General features: G+C 38.7%; 1 protein-coding gene across 2 annotated transcripts; it reads right to left on the bottom strand.

Moving 5' to 3' along the window:
- Positions 1-340: 340 nt before the first annotated feature.
- On the bottom strand, positions 341-23,217 carry LOC145778126 (ELKS/Rab6-interacting/CAST family member 1-like). Of its 2 annotated transcripts, none has more exons than XM_082589539.1 (23): positions 23,055-23,217; positions 22,787-22,920; positions 22,500-22,588; positions 22,057-22,200; positions 20,318-20,463; positions 19,565-19,719; positions 18,974-19,119; positions 17,837-17,911; positions 17,154-17,309; positions 16,885-17,052; positions 16,421-16,588; positions 14,640-14,777; positions 13,532-13,672; positions 13,123-13,263; positions 12,878-12,904; positions 10,331-10,423; positions 7,396-7,496; positions 7,141-7,246; positions 6,559-6,690; positions 4,831-4,991; positions 4,600-4,747; positions 2,690-2,806; positions 341-2,452 (listed from the first exon to the last, which is right to left on the bottom strand). In XM_082589539.1, the coding sequence occupies exons 2-23, from the start codon at positions 22,902-22,904 to the stop codon at positions 2,426-2,428; spliced, it is 2,697 nt and encodes an 898-aa protein (XP_082445665.1). In that variant the 5' UTR covers positions 22,905-22,920; positions 23,055-23,217; the 3' UTR covers positions 341-2,425. The 2 variants fall into 2 exon arrangements, with proteins under 2 accessions (XP_082445665.1, XP_082445666.1); XM_082589540.1 differs by having other exon boundaries at positions 16,885-17,085; positions 17,151-17,309; positions 20,342-20,463.
- Between the last annotated feature and the right edge of the window lie 942 nt (positions 23,218-24,159).

The following is a 24,159-nucleotide window of genomic DNA, read 5'->3' as shown; positions in this document are numbered from 1 at the left end:
AATAATGTGGAATTTTTTAATGAGTAGCCTATTTGCAAATCCTGGAACAGCTTTAGTTTTTGTGAATTTGACAAACCAAGAATATCCAACCAAAACAATTGCATTTAACGGCAAATCAATACCTGATAGGGAAAATACTCAAAAACAAACTAATTGCGCATTTTTAAAAGTTAATCGGCGAAGAAAAAGCAGCAAAACAATACTTACTCGTTAAACTTTCCCACAAGACCTTGAACATGGAAGAACATTTCAGATGAAAAAATGGTTCCGCCTAATTGTAATCTTGGCTGCAACAGATGGCTGGGTGGAAGACTGGCGGCAATAAAATTCGACTGCGTTTTTAGCGTTTAGTTTTATTGAACAAAGCGTCGCAATACATCAAAGTGGCCAAGTGTACAACAAGTTTGTACCAAATCATCAGAACTTGCAAGCAACAAATGATAAAACAACATAAAAATACCGTGAGACCCGGTCCAGTAAAATGAACCAAATAAAACAAAAACATTGATTGAGAAGCGAACAGGTGACGAACAACAAAACTTCAGACAGCAAAATCTGTCAAAAATGAGGAATTCACTAACCACAAACTATAGCCTTTGTACATGAAACGTGTCACTTTAAAGGTTTAATGAGATAGTAATACTGTACTTTTACGTGAAAACTACTTTGTAACAAACAAAGCACGTGTTTTGCCACATACGATATAAAAGCAACACATAAAATTCACTAATTCAGGCAGTTTTAGCAACTTGGGCGCATTTGCTAAAGCTAGTTAGTTTGAGGACACGATGCAATTGCAACAAATAACCATTAACCAATGCGTTACCAGAAGTAATGAAAATTTTCCAAAGTATACATTTTGATTGCGCAAGTACTTCGATGAGTTTTAAAAAGATAAAAAAAGATGGCAACACTGCAAAATTGCAACAACCACAGAGCGTTTGCATTGACCATCCAGCAACAAAATTAGTCCTTTTCACATGGAAGCAACGAAAAAAGTGACTGATTTTGTGAGCATAGTAGAAATAAAAGCCAGACAAAGCCCGTAAACAAAGGAAGTTTTGTCAGCAAAAAAGCTAAACAAAAATGCGATTTGGCTGTTTTAGATCTGGTCCGGAAATCGAAATCACAAACAAAAGACACAGCAACACAAATTCAATGGAGGTTATATCTCTAGCTGACTACTTGGAAGCATTGACAAAAACGCCATGATCATAACACCAAACTTAATATAGAAATTGCACCAGCAAATTGTATTTGGAAACAACAAAGTCTTTGACACAACCACAGCAATTGTAAACGTCACTTTAAAATCGTTTGACATTCCAACCTTGCTTAACAATTTTATTCAATTTAACATTTTTGCAACGTTACTCTGACGAAGCCAACAACTTATAAAATTCTGCACAATTAGACCTAAATGCCAATGACAGAACATCAAATAAATGGGCTCGTGGAAATAAGTGCAACATGCACTATATGTATTAATCTCATCCCAGTTGACAAATCAGTTTTTACATCTGCAGCCGTTGAATCAATGTAAAAATACTGATTTGTGGGCTGGGATCGAACGCCCATGACGGAAGGTCAACAGAAAATTTGCGAATGTTCAACCAACAGTTGCTAAAATACTTTAAAAATGTGGACAAAATTGAGCTGAACAAAAAGGCCATTTACTGCAAAACAAAAAAGATCTGAAAACATAACGAAAATGAAATCATAAAAGCTAGTTTGAAGTTTACTTACCTTTTAATTTAGAGCTTAAACTTAAGAGATCTTTTCTGCATTACAACTTGACGAATAATAATTGTTCCGTTATTTCTATAAACGGTACCCACGTACATTTGCCAGCAGAACAAGTGATTCTAAGCTTAAAGGCGTTGGTGAAACAATGCGGTTCGTCAATCAAGTCGCGATGAACCACTCTGCCAAATGATAGCAAATACATAACTTGGCTGACAATTGCTACCAGATGAAAAGACTTAACCACCAATCTTCGTCGACAAGAGTAAAGCTTGTACTAAATGTTGTGCTTGAGATATCACAACGTCACTCCAGGTAATACGTGCTTGACTTAAGGCAAATTATATCCAGCCGGGTTTGACTTTGACGCAGATAAAGCTGGCATGGTGGTCCAAGGATACCAACAAGCACATCGGATCGGACATATCCAAACAGGCAGTACTAATTCATATGAGCAGTGTTCAATCGTGTACGTCAGCAGTGGCCATTTATGCGGTGCCAGCATGGCAGAAAGCCAGTAAGACCATACAATGGAGTTACACAAAGGCAATGGAATGTACACAGCTTTTACTACCAATAGAACACCACCCCAGAATCTGGCCGTGTTGCCAGGCGTGGCTGTTTTCAAAAAAGCATTTCTGGGATTTCTTTATTCAGTCGTGCTGACAAATTTCTGTCCGTGTCACGCCCATATTCCTTCTCCATCGTCCTGTAATGGAGTGTTGCAGAGAAAGGTTTAAAAGTGACAAACTATCATTGCTACACGAAAGCAATATACAGAAAGAGTATGTTAGTAACCATGTTAACACAAAAGTCCATAAACACTGACAAACTTTGAGCTGTGGAATTTGTTTTATTTTAAACCATACATGCTTAAACTTCGTGTAAAGGATGTTGACACCTCGCAAATCAGTCCTTTTTTTTTTTATTAGGGAACAAAACCAACCTCAGTTTGACGGGAGCCACCGTGCTTCGGTTTTCCATTTCCATGTTGTTTCTTGTCGTAGGAAGATGGAGAAGTGTCTTCGTAGTTCTCCTGGAGGAGCTTCAATCGATTCTGCGTCTGGAAACATACAGCAGTTGATGAAGTTCGACCACGGATGAAAAACTCTCCATTCTTGCACACAGAAGATAGCGATACAATCACAATGTGTAACCTACCTAACAAAACTCGTCTTTTTGAAATGGATTCAGCGTCTGCAGATGTTGAATCAATGTCAAAAAGACGAACCTTGTTAGCTGAGCGGTAGTTTGTACTGTGATTGGCAGCCATACTAGACTACGTCAATTGCTAACTTTAAGACAACAAAAATCATGTTAATTCGTATTGATCGCTAAGTTCAATAAAATCTTTATCGAAGTTGAAGTGGAAATTTCAAATCCATTTTGATTGATCTTCCCACAGTAAGTTGTTGATCTAACAAATTTAACGTGAGATCAAAAATACAAAAGGATCGTTAACACAAGCTATATATAACAATGCTTGAACTTTAGTGGGAATATGCCCATCAATAACAAAGCTTTCAACCTTTGCATTGATTTTCAAGACATGGTTGCAATTACAAAACTCGGCTTATGCTAAGGCGGCTAAGGTCAAGTTCCGATGTTATTTTGTCGCAAATTACCGCGGAGACAAAGCGGATTTCTTACCGGCAAACGTGGATGTTAAACGAATGCATATATTGCTAATTATAACTTTTCAAACCTCGGCAAGGACTTCCAAGAATGGTACGTCTATTAACGAAGCGATTTTCTTGTTATTGTGATGATTTACCATCTCATATCGTAGGATCAACGTAATTACAAAGCATATTACTGACAAAATAATGTGGTTATCTACAACTACAAGGAATAACGCGAGGTCAAGAACTGATGATGTTTTTAATGCGGCAATTTAAAATGGAAAGAATCCGTCTGGTTGAATCAACGAATTGAGTAAATGGTAGTGACAGACTGCTCTATCTGAAGTGGAATAATCTGCCAAGAGTGATAAACAACAATATCATGTCTCTTTTGTCATTCGCGTTGATGTGTATAAGTTAAAGGCCTTTTTTGAAGAGCACGTTCATCAAAGTATTGTTTAGTCCAGGCATCAAAACAAAACGATATGTTAAAAACAGAAAGATTATTATCAACGCATACAGACGTTGAATCAATGTAAACACGGGCTGATTTGCTGGCTGGGTAAGCGAGCTTTTCCAAGTGACCGGGCGTTAGATATGATTAGGATCATAACCCATTGCGCGAGAGAATTCAACCAATTCCTTTCTCTCGGCCGCCTTTCCTTCAGCAACTTTGCTCACACAATTTATTGCACTATGGTCGAAGAGACATGTTTTCAACATCCAGCTTAGTCGGGTGTCGAATCAAGATCGCATGACTGGAAATCGAGAGCTGCCGATGACGTCTACTCTACAGGTCATGTGATGTTCTGTTGAGTGCTGAGCAGACGACAATGTGACACAGTCAGAAAAGAAAATCTACTCAAAACCTACTAAACCACAAAAATGTACTGAAGACACAAAAAGACAACCATTGCTACCTAGGATCGATTCAAATCCACTGTTTTTTGCATTGTTAGTTAAACAACGTTGGTTGAAAATTTTTAAATCGCTTGCCACGTTTGATCCAGGACAACGCGGTGGGCCGAATTGTCAAGCAACTTAAACATCGAGCTCGTTGGATTTAAAAAAAAAAATGACAACCCAGCCAGTAATTTAGTTATTTTTACACTGATTCATGGTCTGCAGACATGCGAAAAAGTTTAACTGGCTAGAAAAACACGATTACGGAGATACCAAGCAAAATTTCGAAGTCAAAACCAAAATAGAAAAATGCCAAAATAATTGGCATCACCTGCTGCTTGAGTTCTTGCACCAAACGGTCTTTTTCTCGTCGTAACAAACAAACCTCTTCTGCGTTTGTTTTCTTGCGAGACTGGGAGAGCTCTAACAACGCGATGTTGGCGTCCTTTTCACTGATCGCCGCCAGCAGAGCTTCTTGCCTGCATACGCGCAAAACATTGGTTCGTAAAGCATCGTTTCAAATCACTCCTTGGCGCCACAGTGCGGACGAGAAAAAACTCACTTCATCTCAAGCACTTCCTCGAGTTGATTTCTCCTGTCGACCCTCATCTGATGGATGCAGCGCTCTTTCTCATGGAGGGACGCCTCGGTGGACATCAGCTTACCTCCTGTTTCATCCAGGATTACTTTGGTTTGTTTGAATCTTGTCACAAGTTCTTCCATCTGAAGATGACAAAAATGGAATTTCCCTTCGCCTCAGTAATCCATACCCAGACAGCAAATCAACCGTTTTTTACATTAACGTTGAATCAATGTAAAAAAAATGGTTGAATGGTTGTTTAGGTGAGCATAATGATCAAAAGAACAGAACAGTCATTTTCGTTTGCGAATGTGCTAAATACGATATCTTTGTGGATTTCGAAAACTGTTTCTATATTTACGCATCATCGCTTAACTAGATGACATCACCAGTCACGTGAAGCAGCTCATTTGGTTGACTTTTTGCCAGCCTAAAACCACGTGCAAAACATTCCCGTCTCTATGACGTCAAAGTTGCATGAAATTTGTTGTGAGTCAACACTTTTGTTTTTACAATTACGAGGTGTCAATAGTTTGCTAATTTTTATATTTCTTTTGCATTGTTTAAACAACGCTAAACGTTTGTCCACATTAAAAAGTAGTAAAAGTTGAAACTTTTCTACCAAGCGGTTGTTTCAAGAAAAGAAAAACGCAATCAACACGGTGGGTTGACACCCGGCCGCACTGCTTGCGTGACATGCCAGATCTCGCCAAAGACGAAGAATTGATGACGAATCGGCGTCTAATTGGCCAATTTTTGGCGTTCATGCAATGACAGATCGATATCGCGCTTGTCAGAAGAAATCAAACACAACGGAAATGTGAAAACAATGTTGATGAAAATCAACTTTATTATGGGTTTGGAAAATGTCACCCGTATATACTTGTCTTTATAAGCTTTTAAGGCAACCTGTTCTATGCAATTACTTTATCCTAGACCTAGACACTCAATTTCAGTCTTCACACATGTCATAATTTGACTTCATGTACACTTTATTATGTAAAGCTTTATGACAAAGTTGTGATATACTTACATGAAAACGTGTCAAAATAATGTAACTTGCTCTACAACGAACAAGGTGTATCAAATATTCACACGCTAATCGCCAACACCTCTTGCTGGATACTAATTTTTTTTCTTGTAAAACTTACAGTCCTAAAAGTTGAGCAAAAAAAATTTCGATAAAGATACAGTTAGTCATCCAGAGCTTCCTGGGCAGTGACATCACAGCGGTGAGATAATCACGCATTCAAAAATCAACAAAGTAAACTTTGGCTTGTGAGCTGCGATGAACACCAGCACGACAGCACGGTTCCTAGACGCAGTTACAATGTTTGAAGACAGTTTATTGATGTAAAGAAAAACAATGGCTTCGCAGAGAAGTGACATGTGCAAAACAGACCACCTAGTGACTAGAATGCTCTGAGTGGCGTGCATCAAACACCTTTGACAGTTGAAATCAACCGCGCCATGAAATTACTTGGCTAACAAAAAGCAGTCGTTTTTCAGCTCGACTCAACGTCTACAGACGTTGAATCAATGTGAAAATGATGCCTTCAGTTGAGTTATCGGTGATTTTCAGAAAAACAGGTTAAATTTTTGTATTACGTTATATAAAAAAAATCTGAAAACTTTAGTCTTATTCTTATGCCATTTCGACTTTGGTTAAATAAAAACACGTAAAAATCTCAACAAAAAACGTGAACTAGCCTGTTTTTCTAGCTTCCTTCCTTTCTCCTCTTCTTTGGACAAGACTGCCTCCCTGTCCGTGGTGATGCTGACGCTCTCTCTCAAGGCAAGTTCAAGCTCCTCCACTCTTTCGTTCCTTTCTTTCAATTGACCCTGATGCACAAAAGGCGCTCCGTAAAACCGGCAGTGATGATGTCTTCATTGCACTCAGTTAGCTTGAGCATAATTTGTTGCAAAGGGATTGCAAGCAGAAATCTTTCATCTTCAATCAACTTTAACCATTGCTCTTTTATTATATGCTGTTATTATACAGCCACAAGTGTTATTATATATATTATACACACTATTGCATGTCACAATCTAGCAATCATATTAAACTACCAAACCAAGCGGGTCGGTTTTAAACTCATATCGATGGAATGCACATGGAAAGTAAAATTGAAGGCCTATCAGCTGAGGCCAAGATGTAGTCATTTTAAGAAGTGTTGAGCTGTTAAAGTCAAGAATAACAGAAAGTTAAACGTAGGTAAAATGAAGTTTTCGATTTCTAACTTTAAAATACTGTTTTAAAAGAAAAGTTATTTCTGGGCGAGAATTCCTCACCAGCACGTTAGCCATGTCTTTGTCTTGTGCCGCTCCCTTCTTCTTAACTTCTTCTATCACTTTCGCGTTAAGAGTCTTCACTTGAGCACTAAGGTCGGCCACTTGCCTGCATTGCATCGAATCAAAGTTTAGCAAAGGAAATGAAACGGGTATTCGACCGCACAAATGACAAAGGCTTAGAATGAGTCTTTACCACAACTCAACAGTTCATAATTAAATTGACGTGAATAGACAAGTTAACAAGCAAACACTAACTTTTCGAAGTTACGTATTTTCTGATCTTTTCCGTGCTTCTCATTTTCGGTTTCTTTTAGTATCTGCAGAAGCCTGTCAAGATTTCCTTGGCATTCGGTAGCCTGATAATGGAGGTGAGTTAGATATTCTTGCTATGGTATGACATCAGAGGCACAAAATCAGTACTTTTTACATTGTTTTAACGTCTTCAGACGTTGAATTAATGCAAAAAAGGATTGACTTTCTAAGTTGAATTTGCACAACACTTGAAGTTGATAAAACATTTCAATAAGAAATTTCACCAGCATTGCAAATGTTGTTTCTCGGCAGCCGAGTGCAGCAAGAGTTGATAGGGATCGTCGATCGACACGTGTTTAGCCCACGAGATTAGGCTCATCAGTATCGCACCACAAAATCATGGCACAAAGCCTTCGATCGCTGCTTTTGCCAGTCAATCGAACTCTTACCGCTGTGGAAAGAAAACAACCAAACCAGCTGCCGTTAAGAATATACACGAAACAACGTGTATATCGCTGTCAATTCTTGCTGCACGAGACAGCCGACACACATTTGTTGATAGAGTAGTCTTGATGGCTAGCGTGGAGGGAGGCTATACCCGTATGATCAGCCAAGCGCAATGCTCGCTGTTCTATAGTGAGTACTTAGCCTTGCGCTGACGCCAAATAGATCGTTCCTTCTACATCAGTGGTTCTTAAAGTGCCCCTGACAGGTTGGACCCAAGTATAGTAACTTTTCTAAGCATTTTCTAGCGCAGAATTATGCTTAGCGAACTTTTTAATCTTAACCTCGAAGCTCGACTGGTTAGGGCGAAATTTATAAAAAACGACAGTTCCGCAGCGCCACCACAGGCGAAACTCCATATTTCACTGCTCTGGGACGACTTTGGTGGTGTTACGCCATCCTGGGTGGGCGTCGTTAGCGACAGATAAAACAAATGCTTTCTAGATGTAATTGGTGGATCACAGTTTGGTCGGAGTTGGTACAAGCGGTTGCTTTTTTCGAAGATTTATTGTTTTTTGCAGTTTAATAAAACTGTACTGGATACGTTCCTACAAAACCTAAAATATACTTGAAGTGAAAAATGAAGAAATCGTACGAATCATCATTCATATTTAATTCACCATCATGCATCACTATTCATAAATAAATAAAATTTCTCTCTCTCTTTCATAATGTGCCTTCAGTTGGCCATTGAAATCCGGTGTAACGGCCATCTGGACTTGAAAATTGTTTCGGATTCGCCAAACAATGCATGACGGCAGCACAATCCGATTGTTGCTTCCGAGAGCACCACCTTGTAGTATCCACTCCAATACATGCCTGTAAGCGACTAATTACCGATACTGCCTGCAAGGAAATAAAATCACTTCGTTTAGTGTGCATTCTTTAGCGTATAGGGTATTTTTAGCCTAATGTAGCATCCTTACTCTTTTGATAGGTCTCCGTTTTCTCCTTTCGGTTTATTGCTTTTTCTCCAGTTCTTCCTGCTCCTCATAAAAAAAAGTCCTCAGAACTGCAGGATGTAAGTGTGCCTCAAAATCGGTCAACTTGGTAACACAGCTAGATACGTCTTTCTTCAAAAGTTCTTTCATCTGTGGCACTTCATGGCAACATACACATTCATTGGGCTGGGACATAGACTCGCACTTGTGACAAACGCACCACCTAGAGTTCCCAGCACGCCACTTATTGCTGAGAAGATCCAAATCGGGTTGGTGGTGTTAACAAAATCATCTCCATTGAAGTGAAGAGAACATATACGACTAGTTTTGTATGGTCCATCCCACTTTCGAACACTTGAAGAAAACTTTGACTATTTTCTTCTCAGCACCTTGTTTTGTTTGAAAGCATGAAAAGATAGCACACGTCTTTGTCACTGACTCTGTCACATAAACAGCAATTTCCAGACATTACCTCAACCATAAATAAAGGGTACTGTCTGTGAGATACTGCTGTTACACTGCAAATGGCTATAGCCAGATTAGGACAAATAAAAAATTATCCAAATTGTAGCCCTACAAGAGTTTAGAAAAACTGCAATTTCAATTGAATTGAGATGCTGTTTGATAGAAATAAACTCAATCTATTTGATCTAAACCTGATAGCAATAGTAAGTTGACTTTTTCATTTCGGTAATTCTCATTTTGCACATGCTTTAGACCAATAGAGCCCCACACATTGACGTTTTGGAGCAGTCGTGCCATACCTTACCAACTCACCACAGAGAAAGAATGTATCCTTCCCACCCATGGTGACGTCACAGCGAAGTTGCCGTGCCGTTTTTATTTTCGCAATTGAATGAGTGCCAGATTCGCCGAAAGTGAACGAAAGTTTGCAAGCGTGTAACTTAGTAGCCTGTTGATATTTTTTACGATTTGCTGGTCAGGGAAGTTTGTTCGTGTCATCTCTTTGGTATCTTAGGTAAATTCAGCAAATTTATTTTCCTGTCAGAGGCACTTTAAGCTGGGGGGGGGGGGGGGGGGGGGGCGAAGGTGGTAAGCTAATGCACTAGCATACTACTATATTATATAAATGGTAAACAAAAATGTTAGTAACCCTTAACTTGTGTCACGATTTTATTGACTGGAAATGTGACCATAGTTTTAACTCTATTTTTCAGCGCTTATTTTTACGGTTGTTGTTTAGTCCATTGTTCGGTAACAATGGTTGTTTGTGACGTTTTTTGTGTCAAGTTTGTTTTCTGCACTTGCAAGTGTAAAGAAACAAGCTCGGAACAAACTTAACTGTGACTCTGACATGCGATGTGCGTTGTCTTTAACTAAGCTGCGAATTACTGGTGACTTCGAAAAAGCAGCTATACATCTCCTTCCTATTACACTTACAGCAAGAAAAAGTAGATTGTGATCCACTTAATTTTTTGATTTATGTAGGCCTACGGTGGAAAATAGAAAATAAACTAATGAACCCAACAGACCTCTTCGGATTTTTTATTCACTTGAGCTTCCAGTTCTTCAATCTTTTCTTTACTCTCTTTTTTGACTTTTTCCAACACATTGTTCTGCTGAAGCTGTGAGAGTGGCAAGAAGAGCAATTTCAAATGAATTAGTAAAACGAAAGAACTATGGCGAGGTTGAATTTAGTTTGCGTTGTTTACAACTGCGTTTTCTAAAATAAACAAAACATACGGTATAGAAGTATGGTGGTACAAATCCTTCATAGGAATTGTGTGTAATAATTGTCTGTAATACTTCATTGTAATTGTGTGCAATTCTTCATACAAATTGTGTATAATCCACAATTCAGATCAGTGGTTCTCATTTTTTTTTCTTATTTCTCCCTGAGAAAGTCAAGCACTGTCAATTCCTCCCCACCCAAAATCCCAAACCGTTGCAAATTAAAAATTTGACCAAACGAATTTCCAAGCAAATTGTTATTTTTTATTAGTAAGGACCGTGCGCTCATGCTGGGAGGTTAAAAAAAAGTAGAAAAACGTGTGCGTTTAGGGTTAGTTGCGAATTAAAAATTCTTTTCTTAGTATGAAAACCACTGGTCAAGATCATACCATTGCAAGATCGATGATAAACATGAAAACGTGCGAACAGTTCCATGGGGAATTTTGTGGTGTCCCCTAGCTGTCGCATGAACTGTTTTAAAAATGGAGATGCCATTCAAATAAAACAAAAGTGGGGACTTTGCTCGTCACGTTCGCAAGCCATCGATATATTGCACAAGTGGAATTTATTTTATTTATTCATTTCATTAAGCGGAACTTAGCATGACATCATTTAAAGCAGTGACTTCATCAAGCTTGTTGTGGTAGTGACGTTTTATATACTCGAGTCTCGACACCTCTAAATTAAGAAGTGGTAAAATCATACATCTATAAATAAAACTATCGCAGTTCCAATACGGACTACGACGAACGTGTCTAGGTGTACAGTGTACACGTATCACAAAGTACATATTTTTTCATAATACAGAAATAACGTTAAAATTAGCTAGGTCTATATTCTGGTCCTCTGAAAGCTCGAACGGAAGTTTATTCAGCAACAGAAAGAACAATAAGAAGGCGAAGCTCAATTTCGTTCATCCTCGGTTATTATTACGTGATGTACCAATTATATCGCTCAATTCATGCAGTGATTACTAGGGTTAAAAAAATAAAAATTACGGTCAGCAACAATGTCAAGCACCTGAGATATCCATTGCTCAATTCCTATGTGACGAAATTGGGTTCTTTTCAAGACCACAACGCAGTTTTACCAACAAAATTGCAAGACCTAGTAAGTCGAACTATTTTCACAACAGAACTCTGGCTACCAAAGCTATCACGTAAAGTAGCAACAAAGACGTCATCACCTCCTATATCAAAGTCGCATCATTAACGTTACAATGGCGTATGCAACCAGATCTCGTACATCGAAACTCCGACGGATCGAATTTCAATCCCAAACAACAAACACCATCCAATTTTCAGGCAAAACATGAGCACTTGCTAAGCACCCCATCTCTCGTGCCCCATCAAAATAATCTTCTTGACAGGGGTGATTCACCTCCAGGCCCAGGGGGTGTAATTTCTCCAGTTCAGAGCATTTATGATAGACGATAGACAACGACACTCCGCACGGCTTGGGAATATAGCCAACTTTAACGTCGTTACACTCAAATCAATGTCAGTTAGGATAAACGCGGGCCGACTGTGCGCATTTGCAAGTAATGCCGTAATACAGAACGCGATGACGTATTCTTAGTAACAGTCAGTCACACGGAAGTAACCTCGGTTACAACAAGAAACAAAAGCAGGTGATTGTTTTGTCAACCGGGGATGAAGTTTTTATCGAATAACGACAAAAAATTATTTCATTTGTAAAACGCATTAGCTTGAAACGCAATAAGTTTTTGTGCTAATGCCTCTACATGAGCGCTAGTAACATAATGCGGGTTTTATACATTAAAAACACCTTTTTGAATACCTCACCACGTGCCACTAAATTAGAAAACTAAAGTAAAAATAAAATAAAAAAAAGAAGCAAACGTGGCAAGTCAGTGTGATACCTTCAGCTAACAAACTTTGATCATTTTTACATTGCTTACTGTTCTATCGATGATAAAAAAAAAATGAAAAAAATGATCAAACCTTGTTGGCTGGTTAGGAACTGATCAGTTAAAGTTGCAAAATTAAACTTTCAAGCCATTAGCAAAGATGAGCAGTTAGAAGCTGCAAAATAAAAAAAAAAACGACAAATTTTGTTGTAAAGCCTCTAACTGCTACAATTAGTTAATTTTTCGCTATTTTTCAATTGAAATTTTGTGCTTTACAAAAAAAAAAGTGAAAAAGTATAGAAATCACCACTTAGATTCCCATTTGCAGAACTTCTAATTTTCCCATCTTTGCATAGAACAGAAATATGTGAGGTGCAACTAAAGCGTAATTAGTGGCAAGCAGAGATAGTGAAATGAAACTTAAATTCGGTGTTAAAAGAGAAAGATCGTTAAATTGCATGGCTGGAGACAAACTCACTTCATTTTCTTCTCTCTCTTCTAACGTCTAAACCAGAACATGTCATCAATAATTCACAAATTTAATAGCTTGTTTCCATGTAGTCTTGGTTGTACAGGCAAAACGTCAGCGTGAACACATACTCACTAGTTCACATATCCTCACATCAAACGAAGTAATTGAACAGAAAACAAGTAATTCAAACATTTATTCAACATCTTTAAACGGAGACAAGATAATGATTGATGTAAGGAATATTTGCCAACCTTTTTGCATTGGGAGTCAAGTCGGATGACCTCTTCGGTCTTCTGCTGCAGCGAGATTTCCAATTGTTTTATTTTTGAATCTTTCTTCAGTTCAGACAAGGCGAAGGATGATGCTTTCTCTTTCACATCGTTCAGTGTTACCTACACAAAAGAAGATTGATCTTTAAACATAAACCTTATATGAAAAAAAAAACGATTGTACACTGTCGACATTTACGACAAAACAATTAGTTTTATATGCAAATTTTTAAGTCAACTTCGTCAACGATTAGCTGGCTTTTTCTGGTCTCAAAGCAGCATTTCCCTAGCTCATAAATGAGTCTCGTTTTACGTTTTACAACGTCTGCAGACGTTAAATCAATGTAAAATGAGACTTATTTGCCAGCTTGGTTGTAATGACAGCACGCACGTTCTTATCTCTGAGATCGGCTTGCACCGACTCCACTTTCTTTTCCAAGATCCGTTTCGCCCTTCGAAGTTCTTCCGTTTCGCCGTCTAACCGTTCTTCGAGTTTCGCTTTTTCTGATCGCAAGCATTGCACCTCTTCGTCCTAGAATTGTTGATAAAGAAATCCACGTTGATGCAATGTCACAAGTCAATCTCAAACGTAGTAATAATATATTTTGCTGATGAAGTACAGATAAACTAATATGATTCCAACTGGGTAATGAGTTCTATCATAAAAAATAAAACCTCATGAATAGGCGAGCAATGACGCCCTTCCTTATGCAACTGATGATGTCACTATAGGCATCGCGCTCTTAATATCAAAGCAGTTTAAAAGTAAGTCGCTTTACCAAGCAATTCGAAAGTAGACAATACAACAATTAAAAACAGAGAGAGACTGTTCACCAGGCATTTGGTAATAAAATTAGTTTGCGTTCTTCTGGTGACTATATACTAGGTTACCTCGTGATGTTAAAGATGATAACTAGCTTTTGTATTTCCGACGTTTCGTCAGTCAGCACGACTGACTTTATCAAGGTGGCTAAAACAGGTTAACACAACCTGTTCAGCAACGATGGCACAACACAAAAACATACTGATAAAATGAGTAAAGTAAAGCAGCAAGAATCAGAATTAAAACACGCAACGATACCTAGAGGTTAAACCTCTAGGTTAAACCTCTAGGTATCGTTGCGTGTTTTAATTCTGATTCTTGCTGCTTTACTTTACTCATTTTATCAGTATGTTTTTGTGTTGTGCCATCGTTGCTGAACAGGTTGTGTTAACCTGTTTTAGCCACCTTGATAAAGTCAGTCGTGCTGACTGACGAAACGTCGGAAATACAAAAGCGAGTTATCATCTTTAACATCACGAGGTAACCTAGTATATAGTCACCAGAAGAACGCAAACTAATTTTAATACAACAATTGTTAAAGTAACTTTTTGCTCACAAGTACTCCGGACAAGTACACCAACTATTTTTTTGACATTGATTCAACGCCCGTACATACTACCCGTTGAATCAATGTCAAAAACGGTTGATTTGCTGTCTGGGATATCATCACATTCACCTTCTTGGCGAGTGCTTCCTCCATAGTCGAAATGTTGCAATCGAATGATGAGGAGTCCTGCTGGAGCGAGCTCATCCGACCTTTCGTCGCCTCCAGTTCTCGATCTTTCTCCCGGACAACTTCCATTAAACTCTCGATCTAAAATTTCGAACAACTTTGCTGGTGTTTGTTCAGAGTATAGCACCAATGTAGACTGCTGCCGATAACAGCCAACAAACGTTGTTCATTTTACATCGCTTTAATGTCTACTGACGTTCAAGTAAGGTAAAAAGAGAAGCTTTTGTTGCCTGGTCTTAACGCTAGGAAACTGTTATCTTGCTAAAATGCACGTTTCTTCAACGTATAAACTCACAACAAACTAACCTCTCTCTCAACGCAAAGTTTCAAAAAGCACACGGCTGAGCCATGCGATCAGAGACGCCAAAACACTGAGTACAAAGATCCCAAGCGCAATTATTGATGGGAAATGACATTCTCCACGCACATCCTGGTGGGGACTGAGCAAGTGAACGTGTGATGTATATTGGTTACAGGCTTGTCCAATCAACAAAAATAATTTGATATTATTAACAAAACTTATTGTGGATGCAATGTCTCAGTTCAGCCACGTCCACTTTGAGATGTTACACTTGTAGTCGTCACGGTATCCAGGGTGATGCCCGGTTGTTCAAGATATAGATTAAGTGGTGGACGAGTGACTTGTCATGAACTGATATGCCAAGAGTCAGTTGCGTGCTCTTGAAAGGCCTCGAACCGGCGTTTCCACATGTTGCACAGGCGTTCTCACCGCTCGGCCACGCAGCCATGTTAAGAGTAAATCAAAAGTTAAGAGAAATCCGACCGACAAAGAAGATGATATGTTAGGAAAAATTAACTCTGTGAAGTCTCTGCTATGGCAACACTATCTGGACAATCGTGAGATGTCATTTTCACAGGCAACTACAGTATCAAAACCCCAACCAGTCGTCACAGAAGCAATGATTTTGTCAGGTTTTCGATGATAAACATTTTATGCGTGTGGTGAATAATGTGGATGATGTTTCTCATGATGAAGGTAAAAACCAAACGCTAGAAAATGAGTCAACACATGCACACACACATATATGTTAAAACCAAGTAGCACAAACGCATTGAGGGATATTTCAATAGACACAAAAAAAACAACTAAGTAATGTAACAAAAGCCAAATTGTAAGCAAAAACACATTAATTGTTCATCGTTGAGTGTCTAAGAAAAACAGTGATACTTCCGGTTGTGTTACATGTCTGTGGTGCAACTGAGTGAACTCTCTACTGAACGTTAGGTTAAGATTTAGATCATTAGATTAAGATTTTGTGTTGCAGAGTTTGATTTAAAAATTACATAACCATCTATTGTATGTTGCAAATAGAATACTATGCGCGCGCAGCAAATTGGCATCGAAATTTCCTTTAGTTGTTCGTCTTATGTAGGTTTTACTTTTTCTTTGTGATACTAATAAATATTTTATTTTAACATGTGCCAGCTGAAAAGGCTGTTATTATAGCGAAATCGAATCTTAATAACTTATGCTAAGAGATGTGCAAATGCTAGCATCTGATATATGCAAACTAGCAGCTCTCTACTGAAACTGTAATATACATTTCAGAATGTCAAAACGGCAATGTCCCTGTTGGCACTCACACACAGATATATACATTTTGATTTAGTGCACTAAGCTGTGAGACCACGACAGAAATGCAGTGACAACAAAGCATTTCGGTTTATTTCCAAAGACAAATGCATCGTGTTCAACGACTGACCTTTTTATACAAGACAGCGATCTTCCTGTCCTTTACATCGAGCGTGTCGCGAAGATGAGAAAGCTCTGATTCGGTGCTGCTCCGTCCCTCCTGCAGCTGAGCGAGTTGTTCCTGCTTCTGGTCAAGGACCTGTTGCTTCTCGTCGAGTCGGGAACGCAGGGAGTCAACCTCGGGGAACAAAGAGGAAGGTAGATGAGGAAAATCGCAAAAACAACGTCACGAGACGTAATCTTAACTGAAAGATGCAATGTCTTGTAAATACAAATCAACCAAATAGCAAAGTGTGCACCCGTGACGTTGCTCTGACATAATCCAGCGGTTGAACATACTTCAGACAATTTATTAAGAATGACATATTTGAAGAAACGCCATGGCGTTAAGTAAATGTTGGCCACATTTACTGGTGTCGCAGCTATCCGTAACGATTTTACGTCTATGGATGTCGCTAACGTCTCCCAAATTACCTCTCCTTGCAAAATGGAGGCTCCTTGTTCTTTGGCAAGCAGCGATTCTTTCAATACGTCAATGCGTTGCCGATAATCACTCTGTTGATTGTTGGCGGTGTCCAACCTCGTCTGCAATGTTAATAGCTCCGTGTCTCGTTTCTGTACGTCCGACTTCAACTGATCGACCTGGAATGGAAAAGTTAAGTTCTCGCGACTTTCCTAAACGAAAATTTATACACAGATACAAGTGGTAAATATCAAGAACAGCAGTTAATTTTGCAAACCACCTTGGCTTTGAGGAAGTTGTTGTGTGTTTTGTATGCTACCAATTGCTTAGCTTCTTCCTGGCGTTCAGCGGTTGTGATGGCGCCATCTTGCCTTGATATATCAACTTCATTCTCCAGTTCGCGGATAATTCGTTCCAAAGATGTGATCTTCGTTTCCTGGAATGACGTAATCGCTTTCGTAACTCCAGCATATGTGGTATGCCGGACAGCACAATGAGGTTACGAACTCAGGCAAACGCCATCGCACGCCTACCAACTACAAACGTGACAGTAATAACGCGAAGTATTATCCAAGTTGCGTTGGTGACAAGACTTTTCATCTTTAAAGAAAATGAATCACTGCGTTGGTTGAAGGTGTGTGATGTACAATTGTACATAAGGTAAGTATATTAGAAGAGTAGGTTACGCATGCACACTATTACAAACTTTTTACCTATTAACACTCGTCTAATATTCAGATACGCCATTGTAAGTGAGAATTTATGTTTCTGAAACACCCACTCCGTCAGAAAATCAGTGCGCTTTTCCATTGGTTCAACGAACTAACGTCAACGCCTGCAGACGTTAATTCGATGTAAAAAAAGGCTGATTTGGTGACTGGGACAGTCTAGTTGAGCACAAAATGGCAGGAAAATGCATATACCACGTGCAGATTTAAACATGCCCATTGCCCACAAACCTACCTTGGCCTCAAGCATGTTTTGTAGAGATTTGGTTTTGGACGAGTCTTCGAAAACATCGTTGTTGTATTGAGCACTCTGTAATGGACATGTAAAGAAATGTACTCGACCGAATAAGTTGATCATCGCATGGTATGGTGATATACCATGAGTGGAAACGTGCGACATAAGCTCGTGTCATGCGGTCCGTTTCACAGTTACGTCTGAATATGCGTCGTTTTGAAATAAAAATTTCTGGTCATAATTCCAGCTAACGTTGGACTATAAATACACATTTCTGGTCAAAAATGTGCAATTGTTTTTACGGCAAATTCCATAACTGGATTGTTGAATCAAAACATCATCAACACACGCAGAGCCAGGCTCTGTAACTCTCCTCCGATGTTAATGTTTATTGTTTAATGGTAATTGGAACAAAACACGCCACAAAGTTGTGATGTGACGGAGCTGTGAGTTGACGTAAAAACCAACCCACTCAAAAAGAAAGTAAAAATTGAAGCAGTAACAACCAGGCGTGTCTACGTAGCAACAAACCTATCACGTGGACTCGATGAGTGCATTCACGATACCTTGAAACACGCAGATGACATTTGTCGAGAACACACCGTTTTCTGGCTATGAGCTACAATGGTATCACACGGTATAGGCTCTGTTCTGTCATGCCAAGATTTAACTTAGCAAGGCAGTGGTTGCATAGTCGAGTAGTAAGAGGGTCTTCTTAGCGTTCGAAAGGTTGTTATATATTAAAACATACTTAGAGAGCATGCGGTGTCTTGAAGACATTTATTGACATGCTTGAAGGTGGGTACAAAAATTGACTTTCACACTTTCACGCCCATCCCATAACAATCTTCAACTGCGAAGTTTACGACTCGATACATAAACGCAGTGGTAGCTGGAGCCATATTTAACCTCATTGTAACGACAAAAAAGAAACAGTCAGAGCCATTTTAAAGAAACAATTTTTACATTTTTTAAACATTATAGCCTAGTTATTCTGCTCACTGTGTCCGTGCAAGTTCAGCCTACCGAGATACGAAATCTAATAAGTCAGTTTATTCTAGAAAAAACAAATCAGCTCTTGGCATCAGTACTTTTGTTCTAATTTCCTTGTTAAAAAAACATAAGTGTTTTTCAAACCTGTTTAAAAGCTTGGAACTCTCTGTCTTTTGCATGCAGTCTCATTTCCATATGAGCCAGTTGGCTCTCATAGTCAGCAAGCTGAACTCGCAAAGCGTCCACTTCGACGCTGGAACCAATATCCGCCTCGTCTGACGCGGAGACACCTGAGAAACATCATGACTTTAGGGTCAACCTTCGAAACACTCAAATTTGTTGACCACTTGTCAAGAAATGAGGGCATAATGCATGCGCGCAAAAAAACGAAGGTCACAGCAAACTTATGACGATATTTTTCCCGCCTACGCAGATTTTCACATTCGATGAAGGAAACAGTCTTGAAATAAAGAAAAAGTGGGACACAAAGGTTTTTGAAACTAGATCAAGTGTTTGTGACTTCTTTTTTGTCCTTAAAACGTAACCACTTAAAAATTCTGTCAAAAGCTATAAATGTTAACCAAGAGACGTATACTACAGTATAAATCAAATTATATTCCAATGAAACACGATGATAAACCAAACAACTTGAGCATAACACACAACCAGAAACAAAGTAAATTCCATTCATGACTGAATTATGTTTTGAAAACGACCGTGTAAGAAGTAATCTACCTTTGCTTTGCAGCATTTCAAGCAGCTTCCTCACAGATTCATCCCGGGTGGCAAGCGTCTCTCTCTGGGCCTCGATTCGAGTCTCCATCTCCTCCATAGTTTGCTGGAGGAGCCCGTTTTCACGAACCAAACGCTCGTTCTCTTCTGTCAACAGCCTGAAGAAGTAATCATAACTAAGCGGGGTCATGTCAATATTAGTAAATATAATGCCATTTGGTTTCCTTCGGTTGGCAAAAGTATGCAGTAAATGCGTGATAATAAATTAGAGATATTATAACAGGCATTCTTCATAATAATAATAATACTGCAGTCAAATAGTGACAGGTTTTAGTAAAACTTATGCATCTCTGTTTTCATTTGGTAAAGTGGAGAAAAGTCTTCCTGATCGTCCACCTCGTGATGCAACGTCTCAGCCAGCAAATTAGTCCTTTTTTACATTGATTTAACTACAAGAGACGTTGAATTACTAGAAAAAAGGGTAATTTTTTGACTGAATAACCAGGTTGCACGGTCACAAAACTGCATTGTGCATCGTACGCGTGTTGAATAAAAGTCATGTTGAAAGTTAAGTGGAACTTTTGGGGTGTATTTTCAACGTCTTTTTTACATTAGTTCATCGTCTCCAGATGTTGAAACGATGCAACAATTGACTAATTTACTGACTGGGCTTCGACGAGTCAAATATCGCCAGATGATGCTGTTTACAATGTTGTTTATCGTGTTAAGATCTACGTAAAAAGACGATTTGCTAACCGAGGTTCAGCTGATAGTGACGACGATGCAAATCCCCCGCCGCCATCTTGTTTGTGCGATGACTCAAAATCATCTTGCAGAAGCTGATTAAGACCACGCTGAGCCCGCAATTCATCTTGAAGCGCTTGCATTGTCAGTTGGGAATGCTGCAAAAACAGGGTCAAGAGGTAAGACGAATGATCCAGCAACGATTTTTCAAAAAAAGTTTCAAGTTGAAAACATATGACTGGTAATGCTGGAGTAAGAAAGGAACTGAAGTCTGGGGCATGAATTAGTGGTACGGTACTGATGAGCCTAGTCTCATGGGCGAAACACGTGTCTATCGCTGTCAATTCTTGCTATACTCGACGGCCGAGCGACATTCTACAAAATTGAAAGTTGTATGTAACTGAGTGAGTGGTGAGATATGTTGTAGAGACAGGCCAAGCAAGATGTTGATTGTAACGAATTTAAGGATGCTAACCAATAAATTACAGACAATCGCTTTCAAGGAAGGAAGGAATGTGCAGTGGATACAAAACGCCGCCGGCACTTAACAACAAATTGGTGACAAAGTTTTTCGAAATATTTATCTTACAGCACTTCAGCAAAACCGTAAATTGAAAAAAAATTTCAATTATAGCCAAACGTTTGTCAAATTTGCCAATTCTACAAGCACACTCTCTCTTGTGTGCTCACACACCGTCTGGCGACGTTGAAACGCTGTAAAAACAACAACTTTTGTGACACGGGTGAGTACTGTTGATGGTGCAAGGGTATGCACACAAAAAAATCTTCAGTCAACAAAATTTAATTCCCAACGTAGAATCAATGTGAATTTGCTGGATTTTAACAGCTGTCTAATGCACAAGCAGGTGACAGCTAACCCATAGAAAGTCACATTAATTGCTACATTACTAAACACATGATTAAACGCAAGAGATGGCAAGAGGCAGTGAAATGACGTAAATACGAAATGACGTCAACACGATAGTGGAATGAATCATCTGAAATGTTCCAAATGCGTATGATAGTAACGTCCACACCAAACAGGGGATTATTTATAATATTCCTGCGTAGATTCAACGTTTAAAAACATAGACCAAAAGAAGGTTGGAATTATTTGGCTGAAACCGAACTACCTAAGTTGTGCAATCAATTCTGATGTGTAAAAACGCTTAAAACATTCCTAGTTATATGACATCTAACTAGGCTCACAATCACGAGTTGCTGCTTGGTATTAAATAAGCCGAAACATTTAACTCAAGCACGCCAGAAAAAGAAACAATATTGCTGGGAACTATTGTGCAATTCGTTCAAGCAAGAACGTGTGCAGAATCCTGGCAGAAAAAGACTTTCCAAACTAGTGTCGTTCCACGCCCAAGGTAGAATGAATTATTTATTACATCAGCATGCGGAAAGCATAGAAAGCAGACAGGGAAGCAACACTTTGTTTTTCGCTTCCCGGTCTGGCAAGCCATAGTGCCCTGTCATTGAAATGACGTTGTTGAGCAGACGTGCATTCAGTCAGCATGAATGGGCAAAAAAACCTTGGGAATGTTTGTTGGCATACTGAATGTTTGCTTAATGCAACACCACAAAATTCCCAAATCATACGTACGAGATGCTGTTCAAAAGTTGTCAAAAGCATTAGCCGACAAATATTCACATTTTTCTCTTTCCCAAATGCTGTTAAGTTGAAATTTACAGGCTTTCAGTAAATTTGGTTATACCAGAGCGCACGAATATGGTCACCGCACCTGATTCTCATCCTGGGCTACTTTTAATTGCTCCTGTAAAGTTGCGATTCTAAAGCTCTCCTCCTTTCTCAAGGACCGCTCTTTCTTCAATTCCGGACTCCAAAAAGTCTTGATGCTGTTCATGTTTGACTGCAGCTTGCTTTCCTATAACAAAATTTGAAAAACGTGTGGTAAGATACCAGACACCCAATCAGTCCTTTTTTACAATGATTTGCAGACATTGAATCGTTGTAAAAAAGACTGATTTCTGACCGGGATAACGACAAAACTTACAACAGAACGACATGTCTTAAAATGACTCAACAAGCAAATACAAACGCAAGTACCCAGACAACAAAACCCGTCATTTTTTTTATTAACCGATTGCAACGTCGTTAAACATTTTCACTCGTTATAGTTGATGGAAAATAAATTGCAGTGCGGGCAAAATTATACGATCTTACCTTTAAGTCAATTTCTCTGCGCAACGTTTCATTTTCTTGTTGTAGTTGTAAAATAAAATCTCCACTGCTGTTTCTAGACGATGATCTCCCTACACAGCAACGTATTTGCATAAAAAATTGGTCCTTTTCACATTTACTTAACGTTGCGCAGACGTTAAACACGTAGAAAGACTCGTATTGTATTTTTGTTTAGTGATTAATAAAAAACCTTTTGGTAGTCTAGTTGTGACTTGTGATGCGCTTTTTTCACGTTTTAATTCTAATTTGCAGTAGATCATGTTGCCTACCTTCACCATTAACCGGAAATAAACTGCTTCCAGCCGAGCTTCCATCCCTATTGTGCTTTATGTTGATTCCATCTTGCATAGAATTCGACATCATTGACAAATTTGGAGACGAGGACATCACATTCGACCTCTCCCTAACAATGAGTGAGTCAATAATAAAGACGTTAGTTTAAGTATGAAAGACGTCTTCTGAGCTCTTATCATCACTCAATAAATGAACATAAAACATAGCACAGTGAAACATTTTTCTACAAATGTTGCCGCATACTTGCGTCTGTGAGGACTAGTTCCATGGGCAAGTGAAAGTGTGGTTAGGCGTCCAAGGGTCCGGGACCTACCAGTCCTACAAGATTCATCAAATTTGCTGGGATATGAAGGACTTGTAGTGTATGCAGCATTTAAAGACTAAATACAACCAATCAAAAGTTATTTCACCTGCAATGCAGAAGTTTGGAGATTCAAATAATCAAATACGGAAACTTACTATTGTGTCAACGTGCAGTGAAATAGCTATGTTGTGAAATTCTTTAGCGAGGTAAAAATATGTTGTTAATTCCGGAAGAATACAATATAAATGCGGAGAGAAAACTTTTATAAAATGATTTGAAATGTGAATGAACAAAGTACATTTATAATATATATATACAAAACTTATGCAGATAAATACATCGAAATATCGTGCTGTTTAGGATGATGTTAAGGACTAGGACTACTCACAAACAACAACGACAGATTGCATTTTTTCCAAATGCATATTGCACAAGTAACTTACATTTACACAACTCCACATGCAATCATCAAAAGATTGGGGATAATGAATCATAAGCAACTCGTGTATCATGGATTAGGCTCATCAAATATCGGGTGGTGAGAAGCAGGAAGCTGTTTTGTATGTTTGCGCTGATGTCACTAGGCATGCAGCTATTTTGTCCGGTAACGCTCAGCGTCATGAAGAGTGTTTTAAAAATTCTACACTCGCTGCCGTTCAGTTGAGTTTCTTGTCGCTACAAAGTGAAGACACTTATTCAGCAGAAAACTTGACAGTCTTCAGCAAAATGCTGAGCAATCTTGATGTTGATACAATTTTTAATTAGAAAAAAAGTCTTGCGCCATTTAAAACATGATGTCGCAAATTGATGCTAAACAGTTCATAGAAAGCAGCACTGGAACAACACGAAGCTAATTAGCAGCGAGGAAATATTTACACTTTAAACGAAAAGGTTAAAAATGACAGGCTTTTAATATTATGTATATACAAAAATTCTTTTCAACCATAAGTTAATAAAATACTGCACGCAGTTAATGTTAAATTACACGCAGTGCAAGAATTTAGTTTGCAGAAACAGGCTAACCCTGTAAAAGAAAGCTGAGTG

The sequence above is a fragment of the Aplidium turbinatum genome, chromosome 10, assembly GCF_918807975.1.
Source record: "Aplidium turbinatum chromosome 10, kaAplTurb1.1, whole genome shotgun sequence".
In the NCBI taxonomy this organism is placed as follows: domain Eukaryota; kingdom Metazoa; phylum Chordata; class Ascidiacea; order Aplousobranchia; family Polyclinidae; genus Aplidium; species Aplidium turbinatum.
The sequence above is the reverse complement of the archived record's forward strand: the minus strand, read 5'-3'. Positions and strand labels throughout refer to the sequence as shown.